Below are 24,873 nucleotides of genomic sequence, written 5' to 3' on the forward strand. Positions count from 1 at the left end.
CCATGCATGTGCACATCGCCTCTCTGTGCGCGCACATGGTTTCTCTCCCTTCACGCATCAAACCCACAACAACAGGCTCGCCAGGGCTGCGTTCACTAGACGAGTCTTAAAAAAGGAGGAAAGAAAAACTAAGACCCTACCATCAGCTACCCTTAACTAAATGTCCCCAATTGTGTCTTAATATAGATACATGTACATGTGTTTTGACTACCTATCTAGTACCTTATACAAAAGGTTGAAGGTGGGCAAATACATATGAAGGGGAGAGCCCTAATAACAAGAACCGCCCCTAAATGTCCCGGATCCCAACTGAAAATGTTGTTTATAGCTAGTCAGCCATCCGCTATCGTTACGACTTTCTGATACTATCTAATACCTCATCTGCCTCTTGCACTGAGCTGATGTTATGCATTTTGCTGTTGTGCATGATTTTTAGAGTTGCAGGATAATTGAGCTGGGCTAAAGCACCAAGTTTCCTAAACTCATCCAGCTTCCTGCCAAAATCCCACTGCCTATTCAGGGGAACACGAGAAAGGTCAGAGCGGATTTCATATGAGAAATCGCCAGCTCTTAATGATTTCATTTTTAGAGCCATATTAAGAATTTTCCTCTTTAAGGAGTAGGTCAAAGTTCATGAGGATCTTCCTAGGTTTTGTCCTGTCGTGGTGCCTCCTGAAAAGGTCTCTATGAACTCTCTGGATGTCGTTCTTCAGGTCCTCCTCAGATTCCTCAATCTGCAAAGATTCTTTTAAGAGTGTCACTATGTAGGACTTGAGGTCTTCCCCTTCTTTCCCCTCCGGGACATAAAAAATACGCATGTTGTTTTTCCGAGAGATATTCTCCAGTGTCTCAAGCCTTTCAAGTAGAACCACCTGCTCCCTCTTGAGAGATGATATATCGGCTTTTGCTGCTCCCAGATCTTCTCTTAGATCTCCCACTGTGTTTTCCAAAACGAATGTTCTTGAGTTTAGGAGATCAATTTTCTTTTCAAGCGACTCTCAAAACACCCTTATCTCACCTTGATTGGCCTCAGAAACTGAGAACCCCTTCTTAATATCTGCTGAGAGGGTTGATAAAACAGCTTCCAGAGATGCCACTGAGGGACCCTTATTTTCACAATCTTCAGGGACTTTATCAGCCCCTACACTACAGCTGGCTGCTGTGCCTTGACCAGCCAAAACTTCTCCTCCTGCAGACCCCTTGCCTTTATCCCAAACAACACCAGGAGCTGCAGATCAGGCGGATGACGTAGGGGAGCTTCCCACAGACTCCATTTCCTCCAGATTAAACATGGAGTCCAACTGGCCTGCGGAACTCTTTCTTAGGGCCTCCCCTTGTTTCACAACATCTAACACAAGGGGTTGTACTTTAAAATACGACCGCAAAGAGGGGGTGATCCTAATTTTCAAATCCAACACATTGTTTCACTCTGCCTGCCATTATACTCCTGCCTTTCACCTTGCAACGCTGAAAGAATGAGCAACTATTTTCCATTGGCACTGCTGGAGTAGTTCTGCCTTTCCCCTGACCATGACTCTTCCTGCTATTCCTAGCGACAAGTTAATCTTCAGGGGACAGCTTAGTGTTTCTCTCCTCAATTTTGTCTCTAGCCGGCCCCTGCACCATCCCTCCAAGTTGTTTGCCTCTATTTGTGCTTTTACTCTGGAGCACAGTGCTTGAATGCCCCCCGGCTGCAGGAGCCCCGAATACCTGTACCAATTTTGGCAGTGGCAGGAAAGGAGAAGAAGGAGGCTCGCTATGCCCCGGTGCCTGGTGGTCTCCTCCGGGAAGGCAGTCCTCTCTAGAATGCAGGATGCTTTCCCAATGCTGCCGCTGTTGACCCAGAGGAGCCTGTGAACCGCTGCTCTGCGGCCCCTCCTTAGCTCCAGAGCGGCGATCACCCAGAGCGACGAGAGAAGAGGGGCTACAGACACAAGAGTTCCAAAACACATCTCCCACTACAGGATTTCTTGTTAGGTATTCGAAAATCCATGTTAAAAAGACTTCTTGCATGCGATATAAAATGAGGTGTTAAAAGTTTCTTAACTGGACGCTGCAGAAAGACTGCCCGAGATGGACAGTGCTAATTTAGAAAAGGCTCTAGCAGTGGTTGACAATGGTATGACATCCTTGTCCTCTAGAATATACTCCCTCTGTAACATAGTATTGTCAGCAAATAGACATTATACTACATGATATGTCCACACTAAAACAGGGACAGTCACAACTTAGATCAATAATGCTATTGAGTTGGACACTTTGTTATGGTCATGTACCATGGCACATATTAATGCCACAAGCCGGTTTTCACTATAACACCTAACAAAACAGCAAATACTCATGGCATGCAACATAAACTATATCACACATAGAGAAGTTAGAGACATTACCTTTCGCTGTTGCTGAAATTCCTTCTGCGGTTTGGATAATCCAAGGGTTCATTACTCTGCCGATTTCAACACTTCACTACCAATTCCTAATGCTCAATTTGTAAAAAAAAAAAAAAAAACAAGTGCCAAGGCTCTTGTCAGGAGGCCTCTGCAGCTTCCACCACATTGCCCTGCTACGTTACCAATGATAGTAAGAACACAACTACTAACCATCACTCTCCTACAAGTGTGACAGTTTGGACTATTCCAGGCCCCCAAAGCTATAAGAATGGATGGGTGGCAGATAAAAGTAATTTTTAAATAATATAGCATTAATAATTAACTGTTGTTGTGATAATCTCTAAATTAGCTAGACAGCGCCACTTTGTGGCAGGCTGTCCCAAGCGCCGGTGCTAACAAGTGCCAGTGCAGAGCACCGCAAACCAATAGCTCAAATTAAGCACTGCCAATAAGGTCTACAACACCATCATGTGGGCAGATATGAAGCGTTATGGGAGGCATATCTACATGAGTATTGGGTTTTACCTTTTAAAATCTGTTTTCAGAATGTTAATGCTGACATTTTTCTTAGTGGGTCTAGCTGCGAGAATACTTTAAGTCATCCATAGTGTGCAAGGAAGTTTCACTTCACAGGGTTTGTAATGTTTCCGGACAAACATATCTTGCTACTTGAAAGGTTCTCCAGTGGCTGTGATTCTTCCCGAGTTCAGATTGCTCTCTCTAATGGGAGTTATTTGATGTTGAACGATCAAGGTTGCTGGTGTATGACACTGGGTATAGTCTATCTTGTCACGGTTTCTTCCGCTGTGACTTGCTGTGCACAAGTATAGTTTCCACCTGCCCGTACAGTTAGGGAGTTGACGATTTGGCCTTCGATAAAGCTTCTGAACGTGCACTTTGACACTTTGAGCGGACTAAAAACCTTACTTTTCAGAAAGATTTGGCCCTTAACATCTGCAGAGGAGGCATTTGATATTCAAGTTGCAAGGTCCTCTTCAGAGCTACAGTCGCTACACCGCAATAATTTTCCCACAACTTTTTGGAGTACTGATGCACTGTATTTTTAACATGTCTGATACTGTGGGGGAAGTGCACTTTTTTTTAAAGAATAGGCTATGGTTTAGTTAGCACATTGCAGACAGTCTTCGGAGTCACTCCATTCTTCACATACTCCTTTCTCTGAAGCATTTTTGGAGGTCTTCCATTGGTCCTGCTCCTGATTGTTAGGACTGTGTTTGTATATTCTCCTCCGCAATGGGTGTCGCATGTTGAGATCAAATAGAGCTTGCATACCACATGTGTGGCTGTATTAGGCCTGGGAAGAAACACTGCCATTTTACATTTGCACACTTCTTAAGTTGCCTTCTTTCTACAGGATGACTTTTTTTTAGACACATCTGCCTGTGTGACAGGTCAAGATTAGTTTCTATGAAACCATATGGCTTACATTTCCACTTTGTAAGTACACTATCATGACACCTTGAACATTTAGTACAAGGCCTATATATACATTGTGCATATGTAATTTGTTATTCCTCCATAAAGTGACTTAGCTATCACAAGAGAATAAACAATGAAGCAAGGATATTGTTGTTATAAATACACTGCATTACAGTGTTCAAATGAGACAAGTACTTTGCTGCCACAGCGAGGTCACTGTTGTCTGAGTCTCAGTCCAGCTGACTTCTGTATTCCCTCAGTGAGGAGGGATGTCCAACTTGTGACCAAGACGGAGGCCTGCATACACTTACCTTCAGGTAATGGGGAGTTCGATCATATAGTAGGGGATTTTGGCAGATGAACTGCCCTAGACATTTAGGTTAGGAAGGGTATAGTAGGAGTAAGCTATACACAGTATTTATATGCCAGCATACATACACTGATTTAACACAATGGTGGAATTATTTATCCTTTTCCCTGCTCTTATATTGCTAATGACCTTCATCGGCTTCTGTCAATTAATCATTGCAGCACCTATATTTTACACAAGAATTACAATGGTTCAATAAATATTGAACAGCCCCTTTGTGTAATTCCTGTGTATCTCTCTGGGCAAGCACGAGTGACTTAGTGAAAAGATTCTAGATCTGTTACCACAATTCCTTGGGGGAGGCAGGGTTGTCATGTTCTGAGGTTTCTCAATCCATTTGTTACTCTCCTAGGTTTCAGGTTACTTATGGTGGCACTGTGAGCTAGCAGGACTTTAGGCCAACATATCCTGAGTGGGTGCATAGAATCAGTCTGGCACCATCCCAACATTTATATTGTCTAACAAACACAGAGTTCACAATAAAAAAAGGGGAAGCCATACAGCAATCTTTCCTTACCCATTCCAGAGATCTATTGTAACGGGGTGGTGCGACCCTCTACACTGGACATGAACAACGGGACTCCCCCCGGGGGCTCTTACCATCCCCACCCTCTTTGTTCCTTGTTTACAGAACAAACTTCCCTCTGTTGAATTCGATATCGGCACCTCCGGAGAACAGGAGGAACCGTGGCCCTTTAACTGGAGAACTGGAGAAGAGTGGGCGGGGCTACCTGTGGAGGAGGCAGCATTAAATGCGGAAGCCGGAAGAGAGAAGGTGTGCTTTTACACCGGGAGAGGCGAGAGTTGGAGAGTAGAGTCGGAAGAAGAGCGTGGTGAAGAGAGGAGGAAAAGACCGGAGGAAGAATCGAGGAGAGCGGAAGCCGTATCATCACCGGAGGAAACGCCAGGAGGCCAACGTTCCCACGAGCCGCCCTGCCACACACCCGGGGGGAGGTGTGTGGCTAACTCCGGTACGGAGGCGAGTGGCGGGTTGGGTCAGGAGGAAGGGCAGTTCCGCCGAGTGATTGGGATCCCCCCGTCCCGGTGTACCCTTACCCCTGAGCACTACACCCCTCTCCGCACGAGAGCATTTGAGTGTTGCACTTCCGGAACTTCCTCACTCCTTTTCCCCTCAACATCACGAGTACCGGACCTTACACTGACACCCTTCCTTCTTTGTGTTTTCCTTTGCGAGAGACGCCACAGACGAGGATCAGCCCCTAGCGAGGACGAGACCCGAGGGGCTACGCCGAACGGATCCATCTAAACCGAAAGCCCGTCGGAGGAGCCGAAGCCGTTCCCCCCAGACGGACCCTGTACCCTAGGAAAACCTGTACGGACTATTTTTATGCTGCAATAAAGCCCTCTCTGACAAAAACCCGTCCCCTGCCCATTCCTCGCTCCCCCGATATAGCGGATCCCGTAACATCTATCTAACAATGTTTCCATTCCCAATCCAGAGATCTATCTTTATGACCTAATTGTCTTTAAATGCCATAACTGTACATGTTATGTGAGCAAGGAAGGTCTGCCCTGCTGAAGTGGTTCTGCAGAAAATAGATGACTGCACTTGCTGCCTTATGTTTGAGAGAGAATCTTGTTTGTTACTGCCATACAGTGCCTGTTCTCTAAGGAAGCACAGCGTTACCGTCTGCTACTTCAGTTACATTGCACTGTGATGGGAAAAGCTGTGGTCAACAGCTACTGTTGCTTTACCTGTCCTTTGAAGGAGGGAGGTTTGCACAGTTTCTGCCCAAAGTGTACCTGTTGAAGGAGTGTTTCCACTGCTTTTGCTCATTCATATGAAAAATCTGATTATATTGAATATACTTGCATAACATGCCTTGTCCACCAGGTAGTGTATAACCATATTTGATGTGAAATTCTGAGACCCGTAGTCGTGAGGATGGCTCCTGACTCTATAGAAGCAATATTGTCAAAGAAAGAGAAGCATGGTCTGTTTCCATACACTCTTGATATTAATCTTGTAGTAGGAAGACAGGTAAATAACATTTCAGCTCACCTACACATAATTTTAAGTATATATATGCTTGCAAAGAGAGTACAACAGTTCTTTAACTACTATCACTCCTTATTTGGTGTGTTAATTACCAGTGCCTGTCCTGTATGTGTGAGAAAATGATGGGATGCCTTCTATTCTAATGTACATTTGCTGTGTTGTGAAGCTCAGTATAAAGCTTTCCATTACACAAAAGACACAATGGTTCAGATTGGCAATGCTAAAATTGTTTTAATGCATGCTGTGAATGGCACAGTGTACCATCATAAAATATGTGAGCAGAGTTTACTTTTGGTGTTATGTGTGAAATAAGTTGTTTTTTTAGTGAACCAGGAGACTATGTAAAATGTTACAACTTAGGTGACTACTTCTCACATTTTAGCTAACAGTATTTTGCATGCTGGGTTTTTGATCTAATGATGAGAGTTTTAAAAACAAAGCAACAAGCCGCAGAGTGCTGTTGGCTGAAAAGACAAGAAAGGCTGATGGTATCATATGTCGCAGTGTTGCTGGGAAGACAAGTAAAATGCTAAATAAAGTTTTGTTCCTGACAATTTTTTGTTTGCAATTAAGAGTTAAACAGTCCAAAGGGTCAAAGGTCAAAGATAGTTATAAAAAGGTAAAAGAATTTCACTGGTAACAGGCTAAGCTTAATACTCCTTGGAAAAACAAACCAGCATGTTAAAAACCATTAATACCAGAAAATTGAGTGCAGCAGCAGCTGGATAGTCTGAAGGGGCACTGAGAAGGGAAAATCTATGTGCTGACTCCCCTTTTTCAGGTCCCATTCCGGGCCCAAGCATGGGTGTGTTAAGTGGAGCGCCTGCAATGCGCTCTTCTGTGAAATGGTGCAGCACGTGTTGTGGACAAAAATGTACGGATGAATTGTAGGTTGCCATAGGTACACTTTGGTAACTTGTAGTGGATGAAAGAAAGGCCCACACTTTTGAGGAAAGGCGGATTGAGTATTTTTGTAGATCTCTGTGAAACAATATGTCCCCTTGGTTGTAGAGACTATGTTTAAGTACACAAATACTGGGAACCAATGATTGGAATGGGAAGTTTGTCCTTGCTTATGAACTGCAATGAGAGGGATTTCTTTATTACCACACTGCAAAAAGGATAACTATACCCATGTTTCCAGCTGAACTGGTACCAGATGGTACCGGACTCACATCCGTGGGTCAACAACTGGGGGACCAAAATAAATACTTTGAAGTCATACAGTTGTAAAATTTGGACTGAGTGGTGGTGATAGATGATGGAATAGGTGACGAATGAGGGGCGATTGGGAAGCTTACTCACATTCTTCCCTAAAGGGGCAAAACTCCCACTTCGGCACCAGGGAAATTTCTTAAATATGTATGAGAATGGGCCGGGGGGGGGGCTTTCAAGGCATGAAACCTAACCCCTACTCCTTCCGCTAAAGGGCCACTGTAGTCCAAACACCCCCCCCCCTCTCCCAGGTGGAACATTGGTGGGTTAACTCCCAATCTTGCGTTCCACCACTTAGGGACTTAATAAGGCCATTGACAATTAGACTTATTCTTTGTTCAGAATGGGTGTGGCAGCCCACCCAGCCACTGGATTTGATCCCTACCTTTAAAAGACCACAACAATCTTTCTAACCACCCCCTTAAAAGGGACAGAAAGCTCCTTTAGAAATCAGGACAATAAATAAAAAAACAAAAAGGTGGTGCTGGATAGCCCTGGCATCAGGCCTGTCCTCCCCCTCCAAAGGCCTCAACAGTCTTGTCACCCCCTGGAAGGCAGTCTGGTGGGCTTACTCCAAATCTGTTTAACCCAGGGATTAGAAGCCCAACAGTGCCAGGGAAAAAAATGTTTTTAGAACATAGGGAAGGGCAGCCTGTCCTGGCACTGGACCTTGCACCCACACCTTAATGGCACCAACAGCCTGGCATATTGTGAGATTACCCACAATCTAGACTCCCCAGGGGTGGTGGTTCCAGAAAGTCCAATAGACACCAGGGATTGTGCACACAAAAAAATGGAAAGAATAGAGTGGAGTTGATGGTACCGTTTTTCTCAGGAAAACTGTGTGAAATTTGAAGGTAGGATTATGTGCTTCTCCACAGATTCCAGAAGTTTCTATCAGAAATGTGAGGAAAATGTATGGTTTTAGTCAAAGTTTGATGTTTGCTGAGTATTTTGGGTAGGAAAATGAAGTTGGACCCACGCAAGTCAGACCACCCTGGACTCCCCAGCATGTCTAGCTTTCAGAAGTGTCCTGATTTGTTAGGTTTCCCAGGGTGACATCAGAACCACTGCTACACACGTTGCAAAAATAGGTACATTTTCAAACAAAAACATAATGTCTTCACATTTAGTTTTGGGGCCTGTCCTCTCACCCTTGCTTTGCACCGTCACACAAGTGGGGCACCGTTTTTATAGAAATAGGTGTCAGAACACAGACTAAGATTTGTTATTATCAACAGAAGTTCTGTCCTTATTAGGCTTCTATATGAAAACAGAACATAAGAAAGCTTAGAATGAATTAGATTGACCTGGCAATCTTCACACTATGCCGCAAACGTTATCCTGTGGCCAGAATAGACCAACTTGGTGGATAGGCGATGCATGGTCAAACGCACATCAACCTCCCGCACAATCAAATCAGAATCCATAAATTGATTCCACTCATTCTCCACACATGGAGGTGTAGGTTATGGAGGTTCTGATATAGAATCCTGTCCCGATGTTGACAGTGCAGGTGGAACAATGATACATCAGAGGCACACACTATTGAGCGAACATGCCTTGAATGATCTCTGGATGCAGGTGCTACTCCTGGTCAGCCAGATGGCATCTGCTAAGCAAGTCCACCCTGGCGTTGAGGGAGCATGCTTGGTGACAGCCCATTAGGGGAATCGCTTGAAGTTCCAGTCATGTCCAGAGCTTCGGCACCTCATGGCACAGCACATGCCACCCCACTCCGCCCTGCTTGTGGTTCCATAAGGTGGTCGCATTGACTATCAGACAATAAACATGTTTGCCCTTGATGAAGGGCAGAAAACCTTTGAGGACCAGACAGATGGCACAGAGCTTTAGTGGGTTGACATAGGTCCTTTGCTCCAATGGAGACAAAAGGCCTCTGATCTCAGCCTCATCGAGACCCTGCAGCAAAGACATGATGCACACAACAGCACTGTGAACTCTGAATCAGTAATGGAAAAAGGCCTCCGCCACATCAGGTTGGCTTCTTTAATCAACCATTCAATGTTACGGTCTGTTTTTTCTATGATACAGATGGGATTGGTAGCCTCCCAAAGTGCTGTACCCGTTGAAGGTGAAGGCTTCACTACAGTGTACTCTCACATGTCAATGGCCATATACTCTTGCCACCAGCATGTTCCCTAGAGTTGTGAAAGTGGAGCTGGAACTGCTGTATTGATTGGGAGGGTTGCCTATGAAATTAGCCTTGGAATTTCCAGTACTGCTGGTGAACCTGGCTGACCAGGGGCAAGAAGCCTGTGGAGCAAGCATTAGCACAGCTATATATAAAACTATTCAAGGTGGAATTTGCTTTTCTGCCAGACCCTGATAACCATCACAGTCCATTGCGTCCAAATGAGCCCATAAAATCGATCTGACCACATCCTGTCCCTCAAGCACCAACTGAGCTCTGAAATTACTTGGGTACAGCGTGCAAGATCTCGCTTGCTTTATTCTTCACAGTAGGCAATTGTAATTTTAGCATCTCTGTAGTTCAGAGTACTACCACTGCAAAGAAAGTGTTCTCTTTGGTACGAGGGCCCAATGGTGAGTCAAGGCAACTAGAGCTTTATGCATCTAAATACAGAGCAGCACCAGTGTGGAGAGGGGGAGCAAATGGTCTGTCATAGGAGACAGGAGAGTACCATGCACAGGTTCAGAATCTGAAACAGATCTACGCATAGCCTCCAGCCACTCGCAATATTGACATTGAGGCAAGGGCATCACACATGAGCCTTCTCAGCCTGGGGAATAATATATGGTAATTTCGTAGCATAACATCGACCAAGCCCTTGCCAAACTCGGCTGCGGATCTGAGATAGGCAACAGAGCCAGATCTTAACTGGCACTTCTGGACCAGAGGTCAGTGCCGAACCCGTCCAAATGACATGGCTTTCAGAAAAGGTGTGGCATGGTGCCACCAAGAAGCAAGGCAAGGGTCTAGCGGGGTCAGTTGGCAACAGGGGAGGCCTCAAAGGAGGTTAAACTGTAGGTACTGGCAGATCTATGGTGCTCAAGGTCCATGGGGGGGCCAAATTGTTGTAGCATTTCCTCCAATTGCTCAACCAGTGGAGTGGATGATGCCTGGGAAATTTGGGGCACATCAACCACGATAGAATGGGGACTGGAATTGGATGATAGCTGCACAATCAGGTCCTTAGAATGGTGACTACATTACCTCTCCCTGGAGCGGGAGTAGTGGCAGTGGTCTCCTACTGAGACTAATCTTTTGACTTTGTATTGGTCTGACCAGAGGATGGTGACTTAAACCGGGACCGAGACTTGGATAGGAAGTTGGCCCAGGACTTTGAATGTGACCGAATTTGTTTCTTGTGTTTGATGATGCATGACTTTGCACAAATTTGCTTCACACTCCATGACAATCCTGTGGTGCATTAGGGAGAACTTAATACAGGACTTTGAGCAATGCTTGGAGCCGAGCACCAAAGGTAGACATTATGTAGATCATTGTCCAACAATGCAGGTGAAGCACTGTTTAACCCTGTAATCTTCTTAGAGGACATTTTCCATTGCACGCTGTAAGGTGTGGGAGTCGGTAAAAACCAATGGCAAGTTTAGGAGCTCTAGATCCACGTCGAAGGCTGTGGAAAAAAGATAGTTGTCATCCTATGAATGGCTCTGTGTTGTCACTTTAAGAGGTGGGTTGAAGCCGCCACTTATCTGCACACAGAGGCTGTTACGGGAATAAAATCCCATATCCAGTAGGATGTCTGTGGGAAATCAAAGGGTTAGGAATCTGTAGTTAGAAGGGTCCATCAGAAATGAAAGACAGAGTAATCAAGCAATGCCTGATTGGAAGATGACTCAAAACAACCAAAGGCCGAATGAACAGAGCTAAATCCCTTCTTGTGCTTTGTATTGACATGAAACCTAAACACAAGTTGTCCATAGCTAGACCTAAAAAGGAAGGACAGTTCAATAGTACCATTTATTTCCTGTCAACATGAAATTCGGTAAATTTAGAACGATAGAGTGCAGTTTTTAACTAAATTTAAAAAAGCACAGTTTTAAGTATAATGATAATACAAGCTAGAGCGGTCGACCTCGAAGCTGGGGAACCGGATTCTAGTCTCCGAAGAGGCGCTCAACATCCTGTGATTCTGGACAAATCACGTACTCTCCCTGTAGCTATCAAAATGAACGTGTCCATCTGTAATGCAACTGGTTTGCGCTATATCGAACTCCCAAAGTAAATAAACATCCTACATAGATATCAAATGTATGTGTATAATAAGTGTTGTTTTTTCCCTGGACTATTATACTGATCGTAAAACGCAGACTGACTGACATTATCCCCAGTCAATACATCTTTTTGTTGCACATCTGTCTGTATTGCTTACCATTGTTTAGAGTTGGTGTGCAGAGGTTGATCTGGCCTGTACTTCCTGTAGGGTGCATTTCGTACCATGTAATCTACAGACTCCAACAAGTCAATCATACTGAGATACTGCAAAAATCAAAGTAAAACAATAATAATTAAAGTTTAAAACATTTGTACATTAAAACTAGAATTGCATATATTTAAGATTAAAACATTTGGGTAATATAATGATTTTTTTTTAGCAACAGTATTTAGTAACAAGTCATACACCTTAATTAACTGTGCCTTGAACGAACAAGGAATAGGCTAAAGAAAGAAGGCCAAAGACTGTCACCAGACAATCCTACTGCGGCACCAGACAACAACTCTTCCCCTATGCTCAAAGTAACCAAGTACACCAAACGAAAGATAAGTAGAGCACACTTGCAGATACATAGCTAGACACACGTAACTTCAAGCAGATCCAGAGAACGCAGCATCAGTTATTTCACAGAACCAAACATATTTATATCATTATTTCATCATCTTCCACTATATTTCGATTTCATTACTAAACCATAAAAGGAACACCACCTTAAAAATAGCAGTTCGTACGAACAATTCATAAAAATAATAATTTGAAGGTGCTTATATTATTCACAGACCTTATAAAAGCGCACAGTATCTTGGTAAATGGTGGCATCGCAATTACACATGGCCAGGGCCTTCACTTGCGACAAACCTTTAAGAGCTATCAATTCATAAAAACAGTTCATAAGAACAGTTCATAATTTCAAATAACACGTTTCTGTAAAATAGGTGAGTTCATTGCCTAACATTTGCTGATATCAAAGAGCGAGTCTAATCAGCCTACAATTCAAACTATTCAACAGAGTGTAGAAAATTAGATTTGCAAAGTACTTGTAGTAACCACAAAACATAATAAAATGCATTGAGTCTTTTTGGGAAGTGCCATCGCAGGCACACCGGTCCAGAATTTTCACTGGCGACCATCCTTTGGGACCTATTAGCAATAAATGGAATATGTTCTGCCTAAATCTAGTTAGAAGGAAATGCCGATTAGCATTGGCGACAGATATTAAATAGGGTTGCGAGATCAGCACAGTTTTCGTTAGACCTAGAAACGAACTGGTGGTTTCGGAAATTCGGAAGCTCACAGTATTCCCTCTGCGCTTGTAAGAGGGTCAAGAAATTATAATATCCACCCTAGGTTGCCTTTAATTATACGCTCCGGATGAAAAAAAAATAATCCGGACGACCGTAGGGAGTGAAATTCCTCTGATTAAAAGCTGCTTCCTTCGGACCCAAACTGTAATCCACCACAACAATGGATGAAGGGCCTTTTCGTCTGAATTGTATCCCTTCCCTAATTCCCCACGGAGAATAAAAGAAGGGGTACTCTGGGGAAGAGATAGCAAACGTCTCATGAAACAGTTTAACTCTGTGTGAATTTTCGACAGCTCTGAGAACACCGGGATGTCACTTCCATAAGAGACAGCCGACATACATTTGGCCATGTATATTTTCATAAAGGCTTTAAGTGGCCACTGGCCCAATCTAGAGCTAAAATCGAAAACGGAGCAACTGTCCTATTCAATAAATGCTCTTTAGGGGAAATTAGTGAGAAAAAAGAATTCAGGCTGTCAAAAAAGACGCACATATAATTAAGGGCATTCATATTTTCCAAGGGTTTCCTTGAGAGCAGTAAGATAACTTAATTTTATAGATATGGAGCTCACTACCATGGTATGAGATTTGGAAAAGTTGGTGGCCAGATCCAAATCACTCATAAAAGTGACAAAATAGTCCAGTAATTGTAAACCCACGAGGTTCTTTTTGATTGTCCTACTTAGGAAGACTGGATATAAAAATTACTTTATATAAGAACTATCTAACTCTCTTTGCAATCAAACAAAAAACAACACTTGTGTAGGTTCAAATGAGTGATGATTTTAGATGTTTTCAGGGCTACGAATTATAAGCATTCATAATCTAATAATAAAGTTGGTCATTACATTTTTATGAACCTATCCTCTGCCTAATTTTATTGTTTATCTTTTTGCACTTGCATTAATATAAGTGACTATACCTATATCATTAGATTACATACTTGAATGTGCTCTAAAATGACAGTCAGGTGCACATGCTGATATTTTAAAAAAAATCCTTTGGAACAGTATAAATAATGTTTTATTACAAATAGAGCTAGATTCTGTAACTATGAGTTTTAGAGGATCATATGAAAGAATGAAACATTGTGTTGTGTGGTCTGTGTGTTTCACTATTGGATGGTTATAATATAATATCAATGTAATTTTACAGCCTTAAAGAAATTCTGGCAAAGAAATGAAACACGTTGGCATCCGATGTATAACATGATTTTACTTAGAAAAGATGCTTAAATAAAGTTTTATCAATGAAGAACTTGTGTGAATTGAATATTGCAGTAATCATGGATCTACTTTCACATGGGACCTTAAGCTCACAATTATTGGGAGAGCTTCATTGGCATTTAAATGCCTCTCCCAATCTAATGTATTTTAGGTATTCATATTTGAATGACTACCTGTTGAATACACTGGCAGCAGACTTGGGAAGAGCACCTATAACATACATAGTGCGATTACTAAGGCAATATGATGTTTATCCGTTGCTGCCTAATTGTAAGTATGTTGGGGAATGTGCATGCACAGGGGTACAGGAGTGTGAGGATGGAGTGGATGACCCCGTAGTGGCGTGGGTGGTGGCTGGTGTGTCTGTGTGGAGCTTCTGTAACTGAAGATGGAGACTGGGAAGATATGTCTGTTGGGAATGAATAGCATGTGAAAATGTGCTTGGCGGGGAGGAGAAAGCATATGAATGTGCATGCAACTGCTGCATGGGTACTGGCTTGAAGGAAAATGAGACATTACAAGAATAAATTAATAAAGAAGGGAGTTGAGGTAATGTCTCAAGGAATGTATAAGGGCGGAGAGGATGAACTTCAGGTCAATCTAATCTGATAAGGTCTGGGACATATATTCCTTATCCATTGAATGCTTGCTGGTTATCTTAGTCACCATTTAGTCAAGGTGGCTAATGCTCTTCTTGATGGGCAATATTGCTAACCTCTTTATTGCTGACTTTCATTGCCAGTGCTATCTGATGGCCTTTATTCATAATCTTGGCTGACTGTAACTGATGTAATTTTGTATCTCAGTCAGTAATGCATTCTGAGGGACAGAGAGGGGGCTTATTGTGCATTGCTTTCCATACAAATCTGATTAAAACACTGTATGAATCTGGTTTGAAACAATCCTTAGCAAACAATCTGTCAAAAGAGACAATGAAAATAATTAGCTTGCCCACTGCCCCCATGATTGGTCTGAACTTAGGAAATAATTTAAGGCAATTGATGGCTTGCAGAAAACTATCAGAATATTCTGTGGTCCGTTGTGAAATAGGTGCTTCCTCGGCATTTGCAGTTTATTACAGGGCAATGCAAGCAAGGACCCATATCACTGTAGAAGGCAGCATCAAAGATCAGGATCTGTTCTCAGTAGTAGATAATAGGGAAAAGTTTGTATACGCATGGGAGCTGACTGTTCCTCCACAGTACCCCAAATTTTGATCAGTAAACTAGTTTGCCTTAAATTCATCATGGGTATTACAATGTTAGCGTTTTGTTTTCTAAAGCCAGACACCTGGGGTGGGTGTGATGAGTAGTACTTCAGAACTGACAACACACAGGGCCAGACTGGCCGTAGAGGGCACCTGGCATTTCCCCTGTGGGCTACAGGGGTAGGGGCTGGTTTTGTGGCCACGGGGGCTACTTTTCTTACAGGAAGGCATGTCTTGCAGCAGTGCAATATCGACCCCTTGTAAGAAAAGAGGGAGCGATGTTTCTTGCATCCAAATCCCTCCCCCTGCCCCCCTTTCTCCCCGCCCAGGGCTGATCGAGCAGCAACCTGTCAGGGCTGATTGCTGTTCCCAGTCCGGCCATGACACACTGAGGGACACAGCTGTCCATTGGTATCACTGTTGGGGATTATGGGTAATACTTCTAATTAGAAATAAATTTTACATGGGGCCCCTGAAACTGTTTGCCTTCTTCTTTCAGAAAATACTTACATTGTATTAATCGTAAATAGGACAACATTGCCAAGGTTCAAGAGGTCTTACTTTCTTCTGTGAAATTCTGGGTCCAGCTGTGACTGGGTTCCACAGACAGGGAGGAAAAAAAGTACGCCTTCACTGTGGGTGGCATGACTTGACCAAGAAGCCTTGAAAGGAGCAGGTCCCTCGAAACAAGATAGTGCTAAACATTTATGAACTAATAACCAGTCTCGCATTGATCTAAAAAACTAAACACTAATGGTAGTTACCTATCAAGGTAGAGAGGAGACGACAATACCAAAGGCTATTCTGCTCATAATGTGCGCAATCAAATGAAGAAGATAATTTAGACGAAGATGGGTATAAAGAACAGAGTCAGAGCTGATAGTTCACATATGACAGACAAGAAAAATAAAATGCCTAGCAAAGAATATACGGTCGTTTTCACTTACCTGAGGTTTGGTTAATTCAATTGCAATATTCTGCACTTCCATTTTGCAGTCCAATTTCGGGGTCTTTAGCTCAGTTTCCGCATGTGGGTTGATGTAGAGCTGTGCAGAGGCAGATACTGGCTGAAAAACTAGTGAACAAAGAATATACATATACGATTTCAGCGTTTGGTAATGTAAGTTAAGGTGCGCTATTGTAATACCAGATTGATATAAATAACAATGACTTTTTTAATTATTAATATTTGTGCATAGCTTATCACATTGTATGCTATCACTACTGTTTGTGGGTTTTTGTTAAAGAAACCTCCCAAGGGGCAATCTCTTTTGTTTGACTATAGGTTTTTCAAACATTAATTTCTAATGGAATATGTGTGTGTTTTTCCGCATTCTTGTGTGCATAGGGGCCATGCTTTAGAAGAGGCGAATCCTTGAGAGGGTCGTAAAGCCCCTGCCCTCCCTCAACTATGGTAATCAACAGCATGCTACTCTCTATGAATCTGCACATACGGTTTATGTCATGCTGTTGTGTCATCAAGTGCAAAAGTTTTAAACAAAGTTATATTACCATATCTGGAGCACAAGGGTTTAAACGCATGCAGTGGATAGAATCACAGCAAATAGACCTCCAGGGTATGGCCCATTTTTGATTGTAAACAGATAGAAAAATTGGATCTGTGAGGCAATAAACATTGTTATCACAAATCAGTTTGAATATATTGTGGTAATAAAATGGAATTTGACCAATATGCTTGTGAATTTGTGCTTACTATTACAATTGCACATTAATTTCATTGGCAAGGTGTGGGTCCGTGTGTGTAGATATATATAAATCTACACACAGACACACACACACACACACACACAGGCTCACAGTGTTTTCCTCGAGAAAAAAAACCTCACGGTTAAAGTGCAGCCAAAAAGCTATGAATGCACAATAAAACTAGAAATGCCCCTGGAAATTCAGCCCTTGTTGTTAGCTCGACAAGTCATAGCTTGCACACCTGCCATGCAAACCATAACTTGCATACCAAATGCAAGGTTGATGACCACACCCTTAAGGTAACAGATGACTTTAACCAGCATTTACAATGCAATGGTCTCAGCATTGTTAAAGTTAGAGCTATTGGCATTTCTCATGACATTATTTTTATTTATGTTTTTGTTTTTAAAACATATAAATAAATGGCATCGTCATTTACAATGCCAATAGCTTAATCTCTCGCAAATGCGAGACCTATTGCATTTGCACCCACACACAGAGCCACACACACAAAGCCACCACACACACATACAGAGCCACCCACACAGAGTCATTCACATAGAGCCACCCACACACACACACACACAGAGCCACCAAGACAGAGCCACCCCCACACACACACACAGAGCCACCCTGACAGAGCCACCCCCACACACACACAGAGCCACCCTGACAGAGCCACCCACACACACACACACAGAGCCACCCACACACAGAGCCACCTACACAGCACACAGTCAGAGCCACCCACACACAGAGCCACCTACAAAAAAAGCTACCCACACAGAGCCACACACACTCAGACAGAGCCACACACACACTCAGACAGAGTCACACACACAGAGACAGACCGAGCCACACACACACAGACAGACCGAGCCACACACACACAGACAGACAGAGCCACACACACACAGACAGACAGAGCCACACACACCTACAGACAGAGCCACACACACAGACACAGCCCCACACACACAGAGCCCCACACACACACACACAGAGTCCAACACACACACACACAGAGTCCAACACACACACACACACACAGAGTCCAACACACACACACACACACAGAGTCCAACACACACACACAGAGTCCAACACGCACACAGAGCCCAACACACGCACACAGAGCCCAACACACGCACACAGAGCCCAACACACGCACACAGAGCCCAACACACGCACACAGAGCCCAACACACGCACACAGAGCCCAACACACGCACACAGAGCCCAACACACGCACACAGAGCCCAACACACGCACACAGAGCCCAACACACGCACACAGAGCCCAACACACGCACACAGAGCCCAACACACGCACACAGAGCCCAACACACACACACAGAGCCCAACACACACACACAGAGCCCAACACACACACACAGAGCCCAACACATACACACAGAGCCCAACACACACACACAGAGCCCAACACACACACACAGAGCCCAACACACACAGAGCCACACACACACACACACACACAGTCTCACACACACACACAGAGTCACACACACACACACACACACACACACACACACAGAGTCACACACACACACACACACAGAGTCACACACACACAGAGCCGCACACCCACACACAGACATCCCTCAGTCTAGGTCAGCCACACGCCGAGGGAATGTGGGAGGCAGAAAAGCAAGCACAACGAGGGAACAGGGGGGGTGGTAGAAAAGCAAGCACAATGAGGGAACATGGGGTGGGCAGAAAAGCAAGCACAACGAAGGAACAGGGGGGGCAGAAAAGCAAGCACAACGAGGGAACAGGGGGGCAGAAAAGCAAGCACAACGAGGGAACAGGGGGCAGAAAAGCAAGCACAACGAGGGAACGGGGGGGCAGGAAAGCAAGCACAACGAGGGAACGGGGGGGGCAGAAAAGCAGCACAACGAGGGAACAGACGCCAGAAAAACAATCACAGCAAAGGAACAGAGGCAAGAAGAGGCAAGAAAACGGGCACAATCATGGAAGAGAGGCAAGAAAAGCAAGCACTCACCGTCTGGGGCGGAGGACTCTGCAGCTTCTCTATTTTTTCCGGCGGCGGTCCAGCAGAAATGGCTCTCTGAAAAGCCCCGACATTTTCGGACTGGGGGGGCATTTTTTTTCATCGTCTCCTCTTCCCATTGGCTGGAATGTAAAATTCCAGCCAATGGGAAGAGGATAGAAAGAAGCGAAAAAACACACCCTCGAATCTGAAAAAAGACGGGGCTTAAAAGGAGTGACGCCCCTCTCCTCCAATAGCTGGCCTCCGTTTAGGTAGCCAGCCAATGGAGAAGAGGGGCGGGTTCAAGACCCACTCTAGAAACCATAAAGTCTCGGAGCGAGACAGCGCAAGCGCAGTCTACGCAGTCCGAGACCTAACAATGCTTCATTTAAAAGCAACCAGACATGGTGGTCTGTTCGTCCCAGCAGTCCACCTTCTCTGTGATGGCTATCATTCCTAGTGGGTCCCAAACTGTGGCCTACCTCATTATTATTTATGCGGTAGGTTAATGTACAACCCACTAGGAATCACTAATTTAAATTTAAAACTTTCATACATTAGGAATTGGGATTTCCCAATTGGAATTTGGTAAAAAACACAATTTGGAAATCACAATTACTAAAGTTAACACATCTGGCCCTGAATCACCGCAATGATATTTTTTTAATTAAAAGTGATAGTTGTATACTTAGAAACTTTAATGACCTCCCGCTCCCTAGCAGGATTGCCATTAGTGAACTAAAAGGCAAGTCTGTTGTCATGTGCACCCTGAATGTGGCCCAGATTCTTAATATACTCATTGCAACATTTTAGTCTATTAAATCAAACACAAGGCTGATAGTTACCTGGGATTACACAATTTGGTGAATGTGGTAGCTAGGATTGATACCAGGTTTACTGGGTTCACATTGTGCAATTCAGCAACTAGACCTGTGTTTCTTTTTCAGCTTCTCTCTCGTCTTTTACATAAAAGGTTAATACTCTCTCTTCAATTACTGGTGCATGAGGTCAGAGCATGATGGATGGTAGTCAAAAGCCACGTGACATCTCCATTCATTTTGGATTCGAGGTTGAGCGAGCGTCAGACATCTGGCTGAAGCCTGGCTGGAACCTTCCGTGCCTCGCCCACCCTTAGGCATACTATCCCCTGCGATGGGAACGCCTGATCGCGAAGCCTGGTGACATGGCATCTTGTTCACTTGCTGCGACAAGGAATCCTAAACAGTTGATATGCGCGAGCTTTCACCCCGTTCCTAAATCCCTGCCCACATAGAGATTGTCGTCTCTGCCCTTGGGCCGGATGACCAGCAGAGCACCAGGAGGGCAATTGTTTCCAATGCGGTTTCCATCATTCACACGCAGGGCACCTTGAACGCGCCATGAATGAGCATTTAGAAGAATCATGCTCGTCGCTTCAATGCCGCTCAATGTTTGTGTTCAAACTCCCCAGAGTTCCGTCAGCTAAAGTCGAATCAAACCCGAAGTACGGAATATGTGGAGAAATAATTTGCCGCCCCTATAGTGATAACAATGTGAGCCTGTTTTAAAACGAGGCAAATCCTTCCGGGTTCAAACTCACAGTTTTATAAACCGCATATTTGACAATGAGGGGCATTTGAGAGGCAGGCAATAGTTGTTTCCGGGCGACTCTGGCAGCACGGCTCCTGGAGGTAACACAAAAAAAGACTAACTTGTTTATTGAACCGTTTGTCCTGACCAATATCTGTTAGCTGCATTATCTGTCACTAAGCTTGGACGGTAATTTCCCATTTTCTGCGAGGTTAGAAAGAGGCCCTCCCAACCCGCAGGAAGTACAGGCGAGCAATAGCTTTAAGAAAGAAAACACAACAAAACGAGCATTTGGCGACATGCAGGAATCAGTCAGAGGGAGGCAGATGTCACGAGCACGACCTTTGTTTTAGCCCTCGCCAGCCCTGGCTCTAAAGCCATCTTATTACTTCACTCCATTGTTATGCATTTTTGAGCGCTTTCTGCACCTTGCTCCGCAGCCCCGTCTCCAGCCCCTGAACAGAGAGCGTAGATGGCGTCATACTCCTGTCTGTATCCATAACGGTATGCCTGATTGTGCCGAATTGGACGGCTGCGCCGGAGTTCCTCTTTTTTCAGCAGTTTTGAGATCTCAGCCAACTCAAAGATTCTCCAAGCGATAGAACTTTTCATTTAACCCCTTCGGCGCTCATGGCGAGCTCAGCTCGTCATGAGCGTAACCTGCGCTACACTGATGACGAGCTGAGCTTGTCATGTAACGCGGGTTTTTTAAAATCGCAGCGGGAAAACCGCTAGCGCGCATGCGGTTAAGGATTCTTTTCTTCTGGACTGGGTTGCCGAACACCCCTTATTTCACATTAGCTGGACTAATTTCGCTCTATTGGAACACATTTACGGAGAGTTTTGGTTTTAGTGCCGATCATACCACTTCCATGATAATTCCTGTTTTTCGTAAATCACCACCGTGCTCAACGGCATTTTAGATGACAAGCTGGTTCAATGGAGTTACGCAATTCTGCAGCTATGATCATTTCTGCATAGCTACGGATTTACAGCATTTGCCTCTTAATCCATCACCTGCTCCGTAATTTTCAGATTTAAACAATAACATTTACGTTGGTCAAAAGTATCAACAACTATTAACAAGCTTGGCGGCCCGTGGCGCACTTGTTACCACCGCAGTTAGAAATGAGAGAAGGGCCGCGTTAGAGCATCTGGCATCGGCGCGTGAACGGAGACACGGACAGCGGGAGGGGGGGCAGGAACAAAGACACGGACAGCGGGATGGGGGTGAGAACAAAGACACGGACAGTGGGAGGTGGGCAGGATACAACCACGCAGGACCGGCACACGGGGGTCTTCAGAGGGGACCGGGAGCGGCAACACTACATCCATCCCGGCAACAGAGACGTTAGCAATGACGAAAAACATCAGTGAAAAAAAAAACCAGTAAACGCCCACCTCCGAATGACGAACAAAAAGGGGCGGGGCTTAAAAAAAGCAAGAAACGCCCACGAATCTACTCCAGACCCGAGTGACACACATCTCCTCCAATGGCTAGACTCCATTTACACAGCTAGCCAATGGAAGAGAGAGGCGGGTTAAAGCCCCACTGTAGAAGTCATAAAATCTCGGCTCCGCCCACCCACTGCTTCGCAGTGAGACGGTAGCTTCGACCTAAAAATGGCATAAATGATCTCAACAGTGACAGTACACAGTACTTTACTAGTAAGGTCATAAGCATTTTTTCAAGTAAATTATGGTACCTCCCCACTCTCAACAATGTTAATAAATAGAATATTACACTCTGCACACATTCGTATATGCATTGATACATACTACCTTATCGTGGCTACAACTAGATAGTTGTAGTTAGGTCTGCTATTCCATGGACTGAGCGTTTTTGGGGTTGCTAATAACTTTGACCCAGTTTGACGAATCTTTCCAAAACTTCCCTCCCAAAAAGCTAAAATATCTCCGATCCTTCCTGAAAAATGTTAGGGTGATTGGTCAAGGAGGGGCAGGAAAAAGGGGGGGGGTCCAAAAATGCTAACTCTCCATGCATTATCCAAAGACTTCTTTAGAGAAGGTTACATCAAAAACTGCTCAACTGAATTACAGCACATTCAGCAGTAAGCTAGATCTTGGTATGCAGACTGTGCTTTCATGACTTACTGTGAATGCGTTCAATAGCATTTGAGATATTGAGGGCCAACTAAATATAGATATTTGGACGGTTGTGCTCACAAGAGTCTCAGAGACTCTTGCAGGAGCGCCAATTGAAAATATAGAGCATTCAGATTGGCCAGGGAGCTTTATTTCCATTGGGTCATCTGGCTTCTGCAGCAGCCACGGCCCGTGGATGGAGTTCGGTGGGGCAGGGAGGCAGTGCGGGGGAGGGGCAGGGGGGATGGTAAACAACGGAATATGGATAATTGCAGGTAAGTAAACAATTTAATAAATAAAACGAATTTCCCTGCCTCACCGAACTCCATCCACGGGCCGTGGCTGTTCTGCAGGTCTCAGACTCCCGCAAGATTGAGCGTTCTCACTGGCTGCCACAACATGAGGAAAATGTTGCTGGTAGCTATTACAGGACTCGGGGGACTTAGTCCACTGTCCTGAAGTTAGAAAATAAAAAAATATAGGGAAACCCTGATCACCTAGTCCCGCCCCCTCCAGCCCCATCCAGGACAAAAAAAAGAAAAAGAAATGGCCCAAAAAGATGCAATCCCGCAAGAGTCTCATGGGATCAAAAAACACAACAAAATGTTTACTGGGGCGCATTTATTTATTATAAGCCCCGGGGAGCCTACCCCAGGGGCTGTGTTTGTAAAGGGGAGGGGCATGCTTGCCCCTGTTCCTGAGCCTTCGAGCACATCCCAGAGGCCAAAACTACTTTTAAGGGGAGGGGAGCTGTGCGGCCCCCCTCCCATAGCCATTAGAAGCCCCATGAGGTTAGATGGAATTCCTTCCTTTAATTGCAGCTGTGAAATTATTTATGGGGAAAGGGGCTGCATAGCCCTCCTCCTCAAGCCTGGAAAGGCCCTAAGGAGTCCGCACTGGGGTCGACGGGCGGACTGGCCCACACGAGAGTCTCTTTTCTCTTTTGAGTCTTTCCATACTTTTGAGTATACACACACGTCACCACACTATTAATATCGGAGTTCGAAAAAACAGGTAATGAAACGGGAAGACTAACACACACAGACTTTGCAGAGCACGTTTGTTTGCTCATTAAGTGCTCGTTTGCGCTTGGGTATTCTATGAGCAGTACTTTTTCCGGTTGAAGAGCCATGAAAATTGTATGGTATTTCTTTCACTTAGAATCGTGGGAACATTGTGAGGAGGTTAACAGATACAACGGCTGTCATTGTTGCAAGTAGGAAGTCTTACGCCATGCATTTCTCGGTATGTGGGGAAACGGATTGTTAACCGGTTATTTCTGGATTTGTACAGTGACCATGAGGGTAACACGGAGCTTTGAGGCATGCTTAAAAAACCCACATCACTCATGGCCTTGTTTGCAGATGAATGGATAATAGATGTTTTTCATGTATTTATGGTTTATTTACTCAGCATTTTGTATCTGTTCTTGTAGGTGTATGTTAAAAGTACAACACTTCGGTATTTTTCAGTTACCCTGACGAAGGGCTTTTGTAAGACCGAAATGCATTGGGAAGCTCAAGAAGCTTAGAAGGATGTTTTTTCTTGTTATCAGGAATCATGTATATATACACATGGTGGAAAGAGCTGATGTAACATCTGACAATTCATGTATTGTGTTGTAAGATTATACAAGTGTTATGCATAAATGAATGATTAAATGCACTGGATTATGTTTTAATACGTTTTTTCACAGTGTTTAGTTCAAATAGACAAGTTGCAAAAGAATCCTAGATGTCTTAGAGTAGTGCGCTTTGTGAAAGTATGTATGTTGATGAACACATGTTTTGCAAGATAATATGGACACCAGAAATGAGGGGGACTTTCCAGAAATTGAAGACTGAAATTACAAATGCTCCAGTTTTGGGAACTCCTGATTATACCAAGGAGTTTTATTTTTTCTGCCATTGCAATGGTCAATCGATGACAGCTGCCCTTATGCAGAAATATCCTTTAGGACACAAACCCATTGCATATTTCACCGGACTGTCGGACTCAGTGATGAGAGGCCATTATAAACCCGGAATTTGTAAAGCGCAAACTAATCACTCCTAAGGGTCTAAAGGCGCTGGGGGCCGTCGAGAAGA

General features: G+C 44.2%; 1 protein-coding gene across 2 annotated transcripts in view; it reads right to left on the bottom strand.

The window, feature by feature from the left end:
* VPS13C (vacuolar protein sorting 13 homolog C) overlaps positions 1-24,873 on the bottom strand; it is a 2,773,485-nt gene that overhangs the window by 2,359,089 nt on the left and 389,523 nt on the right. For both annotated transcript variants that reach the window (XM_078680824.1, XM_078680823.1), the window contains exons 11-12: positions 16,343-16,470; positions 11,815-11,921 (exon numbers count right to left, since the gene is read on the bottom strand). In XM_078680824.1, coding sequence (XP_078536950.1) covers positions 11,815-11,921; positions 16,343-16,470 — 235 coding nt within the window. The remainder of the gene's footprint in view (positions 1-11,814; positions 11,922-16,342; positions 16,471-24,873) is intronic.

This window comes from Lissotriton helveticus, chromosome 3_1 (genome assembly GCF_964261635.1).
Source record: "Lissotriton helveticus chromosome 3_1, aLisHel1.1, whole genome shotgun sequence".
Lineage (NCBI taxonomy): Eukaryota > Metazoa > Chordata > Amphibia > Caudata > Salamandridae > Lissotriton > Lissotriton helveticus.